This window comes from Denticeps clupeoides, chromosome 4 (genome assembly GCF_900700375.1).
Source record: "Denticeps clupeoides chromosome 4, fDenClu1.1, whole genome shotgun sequence".
In the NCBI taxonomy this organism is placed as follows: domain Eukaryota; kingdom Metazoa; phylum Chordata; class Actinopteri; order Clupeiformes; family Denticipitidae; genus Denticeps; species Denticeps clupeoides.
Window position 1 is genome coordinate 7,251,164 of NC_041710.1, and position 12,576 is coordinate 7,263,739.

At 40.6% G+C, this 12,576-nt stretch overlaps 1 protein-coding gene across 6 annotated transcripts in view; it reads left to right on the top strand.

Annotated features, from left to right (window-relative positions):
- The window catches only part of tbc1d1 (TBC1 (tre-2/USP6, BUB2, cdc16) domain family, member 1), a 39,240-nt gene that overhangs the window by 6,336 nt on the left and 20,328 nt on the right, over nt 1-12,576 (top strand). For 5 of the 6 annotated variants that reach the window (XM_028975133.1, XM_028975134.1, XM_028975136.1 and 2 more), the window contains 9 exons: nt 5,224-5,748; nt 8,646-8,735; nt 8,846-8,950; nt 9,656-9,788; nt 9,957-10,048; nt 10,549-10,665; nt 10,766-10,885; nt 11,036-11,116; nt 12,213-12,481. In XM_028975133.1, the coding sequence (XP_028830966.1) occupies nt 5,224-5,748; nt 8,646-8,735; nt 8,846-8,950; nt 9,656-9,788; nt 9,957-10,048; nt 10,549-10,665; nt 10,766-10,885; nt 11,036-11,116; nt 12,213-12,481 (1,532 nt within the window). Of the gene's footprint in view, nt 1-1,427; nt 1,637-5,223; nt 5,749-8,645; nt 8,736-8,845; nt 8,951-9,655; nt 9,789-9,956; nt 10,049-10,548; nt 10,666-10,765; nt 10,886-11,035; nt 11,117-12,212; nt 12,482-12,576 lie in introns of those variants that run through there. The other variant, XM_028975138.1, reaches the window with a different exon arrangement.

The window sequence follows — 12,576 nt, forward strand, 5'->3', positions numbered from 1 at the left end:
TAAAACCAAAATGTTAAAAATCATTCTGTAATATTTGCACTTTTATTAATATATTGAAGGTTTTGCATACTTTTGAAACACGGTTACCTCTTACCTCACAATGTGAAATATTTACTAATTTCAATGAAATTCAAAGAAAATTATTATCATAACCCAGACATATAAAGTTTAGTTTCTATATGTTATATTGAAGAGTGCATTGGGCTTAATTTAAAATATTCATACAATGCACCACATTTTAACTCTATTGGCTATCATACGTTAAACTTAACAGCACTTAACATGTAGCTTTTAGACCAGTGACATTGTTGTCCCGTGCGTCACACCATCTTAGTTGCGTATATCAGTTGTGCATGGACATTATTTTATTGAAGTCCATTATACATTGAAATATTTGGTGCGATAGTTTTGTCTGAATGCTTAATAGAGTTCACAGAATTTTATTGTGGAGGTTTGTTTTAACAAGTGAGACTAGTATTCTGTGTCCTGTGTATCGCATGGCAAGTTTTCAAACTGGGTAAGGGTTAGTCATAACTTTTTTTTGTGTCATAACTTTATATTGAACTACTCAGTAGTAAGGTACGACAAGTACAACATACAGTTCACACTTGTTCAAAGTTCTGACCACTAGTTATGGGAATAAAGTAATGTCCAGTGCATCACATAGAGAATCATCCTATATTATGTGTATTAAAAACTGTAGCATAACTGTAAATTTAAAGTTGCATACCACTACAATCACTTCACTTTCACTTCAGATACAGTATAAGGGGACCACTAAGACCGGTATAAAAACGTAAAAAAAACACTGCAGCACAGCACACGGTGACACAACGAAATGTGTCCTCTGCATTTAACCATCACCCTTGGTGAGCAGTGGGCGGCCATGACAGGTGCTCGGGGAGCAGTGCGTGGGGATAGGTCTTTGCTCGCTGGCACCTCAGTGGCTGTGCCTGGGGTTTATAAAGAACGCAGATATTCATATCGCGATTTTGGTTAAAATTCAATAAGACGTTCAGCCCTAGTTTCCACCTTTTAACGTTGCTTACGGTCTCGCCGTCACATGACCAACTGATGCTGAATTCTGCTTAGGGGAATGATTTAATCGTAGGGGTTTTAAAGCCAGTGGGACCATCACAGTAACATGGTCCTGTACTGTGACTTTAAGAGCGGTTTGATACTCGGCCTTCTTACATCTCGCTGTAGTGAGTTTAGTTGCGTCCTGGTAGAACGTAGTGACTGGTCTGTATAGTCAGGTTTTTTTCAGGTACTGTTACCGTTTCAGTCGAAGAGACTTTTTCTCTCAGCCTCTCCTCTGTGTCCTTAAAAAGTGAGGTGGAGGAGGCCCAGCAAGAGAGGAGGGGAGAGTTTAGGTAAGGCCGGGAGGAGTGGCCTTGACGTCAGCGTTCCGTTTCACATGCTCACATGCACGCTGCCCGTGGTGAGGGGAGGCACACCAGCACTTCTGTTCGAGAGCGACCGAAAAAGCATGAATTGAGGAGGACAAACGCGGCGTGGTCATGGCTAACGCACGAGTAAAAGAGCAGAGGAAATGTTGCTGATCTAGAACAGACTTGTCCTGACAATGAAGGCACAGGGTTGGCACATACCTTCTCTGCTCACCTGGGTGTCTAAGGTGAGTGCGAGCGCTTCAGACAGATTTGCTGGCTACTTAGAATTGCTGGATATTCCAAAAGCTTCAAACCACACCCTGCTTCTTACGTTCATGCCTGTTATTTCAGCAAAAATGTGCCCGTCAGCCATTAAAGCATAGAGGCTCTGAACATGTTTGGCTATGTTTTTTGTCCCGTCATCATCAGTTGTCGTTTGGAAAGGGGACAGGCCACACTATCTTGGTTGGTGACAGAGAGACACAGGCCTGTATTGCTATGACCCCCCCCATCCAGGAATTCAGAACCAGCGTGGAGACTCGCAGACCTCCACAAATCAGTTAACGCCATTAATGATCGGGAGGGTAGAGCCACATGACCGGTTAATTAAAGCATTGTTGGTGCAAGGCTGCTTATGTGATTTAGTCGGTATGAAAGGGACTTGCCTGCCGTACAGACGCGGTGTGGGGGGGTGGGGTCTTCATGTAGGTGGTGGTCCGGGCAGAACATGACTACATTCTTTCGGTTTTATGCATGCAAGTGTGTTTGCAGGACAGCCTGCTCAGTTGCGTTTATATGCCTTCGAGGCATAGGGTGAGGGATGATCTAATCATTAGCTGCCTGACACTGACATTATTCTACTTTTATATCTATTCTGAACTCCAATTCTGTAAGTCAATATCTGTTCCACATCCGTCTATTGCCGCTCATTTGACCAGGTAGCGCAAAGTTTTCCTATCTGCTGCGACAGAGACCGACGAACACCCATCCTTAGACAAGCCCCAGCAGGCTGCTAACCACCGATTTCACTGCTGGTTAGATTTTTACAGCTCGACAAAGTATTCGTGCACATGGTTCTTTTATGCACAGATAACATTTTTAGACCGAGACTTGTGCCAAGGTGATCACTATCAGTATATTCTGGTGGTGGGCAGCAACCGTTTCACAGCTGCAAATGGCAGATAGGGGTTCTCTTGCTGGACAGTCTTGTGCATTGCCAATTAATTTTTTTTCGATTCTATGCATTTGGCTTTGCTCAAACTGAAATGTCATTCTCGTCATTCAATGTAAGCATTTTTTGACCTGCTGCTAATCAGCCTGTAATTATCAGTGGCTAGGCTGGTAGTGAAAATGATGTATGTCAATTACACTGGCATGTAGTACCTAGAATCCTTTGCAGAGGATATGAATAAATTCAGATGAATTCTTTATTTATTTTGCATTGTGTGCACACAAGGGGAACTTGTATCTACATACAGAAGTAAGAAGGTGCAGGAAACAGTGACTCGTTGCATTTTGTGTGACACTGAGCCATGCCTTAACAAACTGCTGGGCTTTAAAGCCACAAATTACATGAAGGCATGCCTCTTTCAAAGATTCAAGCACGAATTAAACGTGTCCTTATGTTTCATGTTGTTTACGGATGTGCACACAATCACCTTGGGACAACATGACTGGACAATGCAGCATGTAGCTCAGATTTGCTGCATAACATACCAACTAAGCCATGAATATACAAACAGAAACTTTTGCAGATTGCATTGTTTCAAGTCAAGTTATTACATTAACATGATCAGATATTGCTGTCCGATGTGCAATAAGGCATTAGAATTATTAGAGTTGTGGGACTTGACTGTCCCGGCTGTCTTTTTTTTTTATTTCGGTGGCAGAAAAGTAAACGGTTAAACTGGAGAAGCAGAGGGGGAAAAACGGGAATTCGGTGAAAGCTAGCAGTCTTCACAATTATATCTTGAACAATGTCTGTTAATGAACAACGTTAACTTTTTCGTTGACCAGCTTGTCCTCCTGTGTGCACTTTGGTTTTTATCAGGTTAAAAACAGTAGGACCCATGATCTACTAAATCAGATGGAAATCTAATAAGATTATGGGCGTGACAAAAAATCTCAAGGGCTTAAACTGCAAAATAACCTGCCCTACCATGGCCGTGCTCTGCTGTGAGTTTTCTCTCCGTACACCATTAACTCACAATTAAGTTCCATTATTGTATTACGCTGCACAATCCTTAAGATCCTTAATCCTTAAATGCATTGCTGAGTATTAATATTCCACAAGGTTTCCCCTTTTAAATGTTAAATCGCTCAGGACAGACCTGAAAGTCCTGAATGTGTACACTACAGGTCAAATGTCTGGACTGGCCTACTCATTTATGAAGACATGCATTTTTTACTGCACGGAACAAAACTGAAGACAGAAATGAGGTTCTGTAATATACAACAAAAAAAAACAAACAAGGCGGAAAAAGTCTTGGGAGCTTCTTTCCACTCATGTTAATGAGCATATAATGAAGTGACTTTTGATGGTGATAATAGTGAACAAAGCCACCATGAAGGTTAAAAAGAGGCAACTGTGAAAAAAACAGGTTAATCAAACATACTTTGCTTTCTCCTGATACAAAAATATAAATATTTTGCATTGCATTCTTCAAAATGGCTCCATCTTAGTCTCCATAACCGCCACAGAGTAGGTGTGTATACGTTCACACACTCACTGATCATGCAGTGTATTTTATGTTATGCTCTCTGGCAGCATCTTCTCCATGGTCCAGAAAAAGAACTGCAGATGAAATTTTTTATTTACTTATTTATTTATTTTCCTGTATATTTTCACTTACCATATTGATTAATTTATATTTTGGGGTCACTGGTGAAAAGGCTTGTGCATCAATAATGAACATTTTTATGTAAATGGTCTTATTTGTCTTAAGTTTATTTTGAAATGTAATCTCTGTACAACCTTAGTGCTTTCACTACAAAAATTAAGTAGTGGCGGACCGGTATCCGAACCGGAAACATATTCTTATGCGCCTTTGAATGCAGAAACCTTCTTTTTATGTCATAAGGCTGATAAGCACTATCCCACAAAACACACTTGTTGCATTGGAGGTTCTGTGTTTCACAAATTGACCAAATTAGTTTGAGGCGTTCAGCTCAGTTTTTGTTGTAGGTCTTTTGCTGTGTGCATCAGGGTGTCAACCTGTATCAAGTCTTTCACATTACAGCCAGTTGAACGTTTAAACAGACATTTTATCAGGGTGGCTGGAATGTTTTGGATTCAGTTACAGTAATATTTGAATGAATTAGTGTACATATCAGGGAATTTCAGGAATATCAGTGAATTTCAGTAAAGGCAGGGAAAAACTGATCATGTGGGTGCCAAGTCAGGGAATAATATAATATTTGTTAATATCATATAGTGAAGCAGCCCAAACCTGAGGTGTATTTTTGCATCTTGATTGATTTTGTTTGTTTGTCTCTTTCTCTAAAAACACAAAATCTTTGCAAGGTCTGTGTCAACATATGTCCTTACGCTCGCTAACTTACCAAACATGGCAGGCATCAAGATATTTGACTTATATTGGACTGATAAAATAAAACCTGCATGTAGAGGGTGTCAGAGATGGAGTTGACGTTTTGGTTTGTTCCATTCAACACACCAAGCTGCCTATATTTACAACAATGATGTAAATGCAGTTTATAACTTTAAATGCTCTTAGAGCTTGGACTGGGAACTCTGACATGTATGAAGGGGGTAACAATAATTAGATATGATATGTGACCGCTTTTTTTTTTTTTTTTTTTTTTTTCTCCTAAGGTTCCCGAGATCATCAGTACTCTGCGCCAGGCCAGTAGAAGCTCCGCCCGGCAAGAGGAGGAGACTGCAGCAGCAGCTACCTTAATCTCTAGTAGTGGGGGTGGTGATAACAGTGACATCGCTGCAGTGACTGTGAATGCTGCCACTTTTGCCAAGAAATTTGAGGTGCTTTTCTGTGGCAGAGTGACTGTTGCACAGCGAAATGCCCCTCCCTCACTCATTGACGAGTGCATAGAGAAGTTCAGCCGTGCCAGTGGAGGGGTGGGCGCACTGGCCGCCGGTTTTAGGCGTGCCTTGTCTCTCCAGACGGCTGTGAATGGCGTGCCGACTGGCAAAGGCACTGCTGAGAACTCTGAAGCCAGAAGAAGCAAAGGGGGGCAGTTTTTCCAACGAGATCCCAGCTTCCCTTCACTTCAGGCGCTGGATGAGAATGGCCTGTCACCACAGCTGCATAAGAAGGGGCCCAACAGAGCCTGCGGTGTCCAGCCAACGAGCATCAAGGAGAACCGCACCATGCTGTTTACGGTATTGTCGTTTTACTGTTGCTCCTCCATCACACCATACTGTTAGTATGATCTGATCTGAGAGACTGCAGGCATTTGCAAATTTGCATAGCACAATTTTCATAACACAATAAAATTCAATTAAACAGGTTAAAAAAATCAGTTCCTAAAGGTACACACACAGATATACACACACACACACACATACATAAATATATCTCATCACACTCACATGCATCCGGAAAGTATTCACATTGCTTTTTTTCCATTTTACAACCTTATTAAATTGATTTTTTTCCCTCAGAATTCTACACACAACACCCCATGATGACAACTTTTACTTGAGGTTTTGAAACATTTTTTAAAAATAAAAATCTTGAGAAATCACAAGTATTCACAGCCTTTACTCTGTACTCTTGATGTACCTTTGGCAGAAATTACAGCCTCAGGTCATTTTGAATATGATGCCACAAGCTTGGTTAGTTTGGCCCTTTCCTCTTTGCAGCACCTCTCAAGTTCCATCAGGTTGGATGGGAAGCATCGATGCACAACTATTTGAAGATCTTTCCAGTGATGTCTAATCAAAGTCAAGTCTGGGCTCTGGCTGGGCCACTCAAGGACTTTCACAGAGTTGTCCTGAAGCCACTCCTTTGATAGCTTGGCTGTGTCGTTGACCTGCTGAAAGATGAACCGTTACCCCTGTCTGAGTTCAAGAGCGCTTCTGGAGCAGGTTTTCATCCAGGATGTCTCTGTACATTGCTGCTGTCATCTTTCTCTCCATCCCGACTAGTCTCCCAGTTCCCACAGCTGAAAAACATCCCCACAGCATGATGCTGCCAACACCATGCTTCACTGTAGGGATGGTATTGGCCTGGTGATGAGTGGTGCCTTGTTGACCTGAGAGTCCTTTCAGATGCCTTTTGGTAAACTCCAAGTGAGCTGCCATGTGCCTTTAACTGAGGAGTAGCTTCCGTCTGGCCGTTCTACCATGCCTGGCCTGATTGGTGGATTGCTTCAGAGATGGTTATCCTTCTAGAAGGTTCATGATCACCTCCCTGACTAAGGCACTTCTACCCTGATGGCTCAGTTTAGGTGCCCAGCCGCCTCTAGAAAGAGCCCTCGTGATTTTGAACTTCTTCCACTTATGGATTATTGAGGCCACTGTGCTCATTGGGACCTTCAAAGCATCAGAAATTTATCTGTAACCCTCCCCAGATTTGTGCCTTGTGACAATCCTGTATCGGAGGTCAACAATTCATTTGACTTCATGCTTGGTTTGTGCTGTTAATTGTGGGACCTTACATAGACAGATGTGTGCCTTTCTAAACCATGTCCAATCAAGTGACGTATCCACAGGTTGACTCCAATTAAGCTGCAGAAACATCTCAAGGATGATCAGGGCAAACAGGAATCACCTGAGATCAATTTTGAGCTTCATGACAAAGGCTGTGAATACTTATGTATATGTGCTTTCTCAGGTTTTTTCATTTTTAATAAACTTGCTAAAACCTTAAGTAAACGTTTTTTCACATCATCATTATGGGGTGTTGTCTGGTCATTTTTGCTGGGAAAAAAAAGAATTTAATCTATATTTTAATAAGGCTGTAAAATAACAAAATGTGGAAAAAGCCGATACGGCCACAACCTGACCCAACAAGTACAGATTTTTAAAAGACTGGCTCTCTTTGTGTGCACTACGAGTGCTAGACTAACTGGGAGAGGAAATGTGCAAGGAAATGTGTGTTCCATTTTACATCCTCAGCATTTTTATCACAATAATCGAAATGCATCACTCGACGATAGGGCTGCACGATTTGGGGAAAAAGGCATATTGCGATTATTGAGATCAATATTGCGAATGCGATTGCGATATGATAAAGGACACTTGCTTGTATATCAATGAAAAGTTGCATACTAATAGTGAAATGTTTAATTTCAAAGTGAAACATATAACAACATGAAATACCCAGTGCTTTCAAAATACAATATTCTACAAATATAAAATAATCACAAAAAATCTTAAATAATCACCAAAAACTCTTTACATTACTGTCGAACGACAAACCCTGGTAAGGCTAAACGACTGTTTTGATTAGATTTGGCCATTATAAAATCCCGTATTATAGTTCTTACGTTTAACCAAAACGTTGTTTGGAGGCTGACTTGAACACAGGGATGCATAGCTTTGCTAGCTTAGCTAAGGTTACGATTTGTAAACTGAGGTGAATTCCTTTAGGAAACCTTCAAAGTTTGAAAAAAGTTAACTAAACAGCTAAGAACAGTCTAAATAGTTAATGCCTATGTTTAGCCAAAACGTTGTTTGGAGGCTGACTTGAACACATGAATGCATAGCTTCGCTAGCTTAGCCTACCTTAGCTAAGGTTAAGAATTATAAAACGGGATTTTTATCTTGGCCAAATATATTCAAAACAATTACGATTGCGATTAGATTAATCGTGCAGCACTACCCGACGACAGTGGCCAAGAATTGCAAATCCAATTAACATTTAATTTTTTTTTAAATTACATTTAATAAAACTAATTTACAACATGCAAAACTTTACAAATCAATGAAACTGTTTACAAGCAACGAATTGTTTAGAACCATACCGAATGGATAGGTGCAAATTTGTCTTTGCTGACCATTTATCGTACAAGCTCAACCTGACCCGACCCGAGACATGGCTGTTTGGCTAAGCAAACAAACAGGAAAATATGTTCTTGTTTGTATTGCTCATCCCACCCTAAGAGATAATAGGACTATTAATTTGTCAAGTAAATTTGAGTGTTACCACTGTTAAACCATGTACCCTCTTACAGAGCCAGTTTTTGTCATGCTAATCTCAACACTCCCCTTTTTCATTTGTGTGTGTGAACTCTAACTTTCCTTATTTTGTTTCCTTATTTATTTATGTTTAGGTGGGAAGGTCACAGATCTTTTTGGTGAGTCCCGACAGTAAGACAGTTGCAATGGAAAAGAGCTTCAGGGAAATCTCCTTCTGTTCTCAGGTATAGTCACGTTCTCCCAGGGTGGGCTGCTTTTTATATAATCAGAATCAAACCTAATATCGCTCACTCTCTGCCTCTCTCTCTCTCACCTCTTCTCATACTTGCTGTAGGGGATCAAACATGTCGATCACTTTGGCTTCATCTGTCGAGAATCAACTGAGAACAGCAGCTGTCAGTATGTGTGCTATGTGTTTCAGTGTACTGATGAGTCTCTGGTAAGAAACAATTCTAAAAACAGTAGTGTCTGTCTGCATTACTAGGTTTTTCCAGTTTGAACAGCTGTCATGATAAAATAAACTAGGTTAGTGTGTGACGTGTTGGGGCGTGAACACTTACAGAATGCCGTTTTTAACGGTGCTTTATTACTAGCATGGATATGCTTGTTGAAGCCGATGATGTGACTAATCACCCAAAAAAATCTTAAAAACCCAGATGGACATGTTCGGGGGAGCTGGAGGAGATCTGGTCACCCTAACTTAGCGGCGCTATACTAACTTACTAAGCAACTTCATGTCAATAAATGCATTAAACACTACATATTACAAACAACTGTTAACTTACCCCAAGTGGCTTTGGATTTTGAAAGGCAACTCTAATTGAACAAACCCATTCATGGCTCTGGTGTCCACCCCTGTGGACACGCCCCTTGCTTAGACTACCTGTCGGCGAAAAGCTTGATAAATAGACGGTATTTGGGACACATTGCATTTTAATGTTACAAGATCACAATAATTTTATACACATACCAAGGGTTGCGGAGCCCGGCTCTAACAGATTAGAACATATGCTAATTGTTCTCAATTTAAGACATCAATGTGTTATAAAGTGTAATGCATTACTGAAACTATGGCGCACTTTATATGTTTTTTTGTGTATCTAGGGTGACATGTTGGCCATGAGTAAACAGATGTTTTGTGCAGGTGGATGAGATCATGCTGACTCTAAAGCAGGCTTTCTCAGTGGCGGCCCTGCAGCAGAATTCATTGGCCCAGAGACAACATTGTGAAAAATGCCCAATGCAGACACTTCACAGAGTTTGTGAGAAGATAGAGGGTGAGGTTCCTAAACACACATTTAATGTAACTGTCATGTCATTTATTTTGGAAAAATGTAGAAACTGACTGTCATTTTTCATAGTTTAACATCTGAAAATGTTTTTTTTTTTTTTTTTTTTCGTTTAATCCACAACCATGTGTTTTATCATTCTATGTGTGAATTTAGGTCTCCAACCCTCAAAAGCAAAGCTGGAACTCCAGAAGCACTTGTCTTCGCTGGATAGTCAGGAGCAGGCCTCCGTATTAGACAGCACCATGGTGAGGAACCCTGTATGAAGAGCTGACACATCCATGATGCAATGAGAGATGTGAACACTGCTACAGGCCTGAAATGGTTCCCGAACTGTAGGAACAGTGAAAACCTGTTGGTTTGGTTATTGTTCAACACTGTTGGATTAGTTCCTTAAATGCACTTCCATATTCCAAAAATAAGTAATAGAGTTATGTTTCAAACAGAAGTCCCTCACAAGTCTTCCCAAGTTACAACAACATTTGAATGCAGGGTCATATTCCATGTCCATTTCAATGTCAGAGTGTTTGTGCACTATCACTCTGATCCTGGAAACATGCTGTGAGCTTTGAGAATCATTCAAATCATGATAATCATGGTCAATTTAGTCATAGTGTCTAGTGAGTGCACAACTTGTCATGCTAAGCAACACATTTCACACACTTTGCAGGAATGTTATTAGTACTATTCTAATGGAAGTAACTGTACTGAATAAAAAAAATGCCATTTTAACTGAACTGTTGCACAGAAAGCTCGACCAAAATCAGACCAGGAAGAGAATGAGTTGCTGGTGTCCTGCCTGAGGAAAATTTATGAAGAAAGACAGAAGATTCACATTCACATGACCAGCAGTGACTGTAAAGAGGTGTGTTGAAGTTAACCTGTTGCTTACCCAATGAATCAGAAGTACACATGTGCTTTGTGGGTTTGGAAAGCTTAAGAGGTGAGTGTGTGTTTATGTGTAGGCTTCACACACAGAGGATGTTTGTACTGAGGGCAATCTAAGTGGCAGCCGGCTGCGTCTGGAACAACTGAAGAATCGGGCGAAGAGATCCCTAGCAGAGTCATTAGAAGGAATCTGGAAGGTATGTGGGAATTTCTGGCAAAGTAGTACAAATACTGTATTGAAATCTTAAAAAAAAAGAATGAAACAAAGGTTCGCAAAGGTGTCTTTGGTCCCACAAAACTGTAAGCAAGCCTTATCATGCTCTACATTTGTATGTGTTTGTCTAAAGTCCAACAGTAAATCTAAGACACCTAGAGAAAATGGTGAGGAAGAGAAGCCCTCAGACTCTTCCCTCAGCATCACAAGCCAGGTACATTGATTTCTTTACAATTTCTTGCAGGGTCTAACAGCCAACATTTTAAGGACACACAGCTTACAATAGCCTAGTTCATAATTAGAATCTGTGTTAAGTGTGCTATTTGGCTTTATTTAACCTTTCAGGAATTTGCTGCCATCTGCTGTTGGTCTAGTTAATACAGAATAACCATATGTTGACGTCAGCCCAAAAGTAACAAAATGAAAATATATTCCATATATCTATAAACTATTCCCCGTGTTCAACACAAATTACTGTATTGAATTGTATTGTATTATACTATACTGCAACACACTCACATGATGTCAGATTAAGAAGGGATTTGAAGGTGCAAGCTGTGATAATAGTGGGGGGCATGAGAAAGGCAAATGCAGGATAAAATATACACCTGTCAGCCATAACATTATCTGGATTAGGTCCTGCTTTTGCAGCCAAAATACCCTTGAGTCAAGAACCCCACCAGACCTTTGAATGTATGCAATGGTATCTGGTAGTAAACCATCGGTAACAGAACATTTAAGTAGTGTATGTAGCGAGGTGGTTCCTTCATGGAATGGAAGTTCCCACAGATGCCAAATTTGGAGGCAAGTCAATGCCCTGAACTCTGTGTTTCTCACACCATCCTTGAACCATTTCTGCAGTGTGGGAGGGCACGTCATCCTGCAGAAAGAGGGTACAGGGAATAAGAGAACTTGATACTGTGTTGTGGTCCCTGAGCGCTTAGGGCTTGGGACTGTTATCGCTATAAGCTTCCAGATCATCTTTTGTTTTTACATTTTACAAAATGTTATTTCCTTTAAAAGCCAAAATATTCCACTTAAAATACACTACACAAAAATACACAAATTCCAGTTTGGCGGTGCGTGATGTCACTTCGTTCTAACTGAATAAGAAGCATGTCCTTTGATGCCTGAGCCTCTTTCCTACATACATCTCTGTAACAGTTTTAAATAGTCATTATAGCAACCTTTAGTTTGAAGAATTAATCCAATTAATTACAAAATGTGCAATTAATTTGTTACCATTTAAATTGATTGACAGCCCTTGTTTTAATCTGTATCACTGTGACGCAGTTTTTGTCTTTTGTCAGGACCTATCACTGGATGAATCGTTTCCTAGTCTTCCTTGTAGCCCACTTCGTTCCCATAACTCCACAGGGGACCTGAAGCATCTGGACTCATCAGCTTCACTGGAGGATTACCAGAAGCCTCTACTACGAAGAAGGGCTAGCACCATCAGTCACTCCCCTGGCCTCTCAGTCTCCAGTTCATCGTCACCTCGTCAGGAGCTCACTGCGGCCACAAAGCCCAAGCTTGTCAGACACTACTCCGTCAGCACTGACAACCCACACCAGAGCAAGTACGTAAGAACCTGTGTTAGGATGGGTGAAATGGTCTAAAATAAACCTGCATCAATATAATTTCACATTTTTTCCTATGATTTACATATTTATT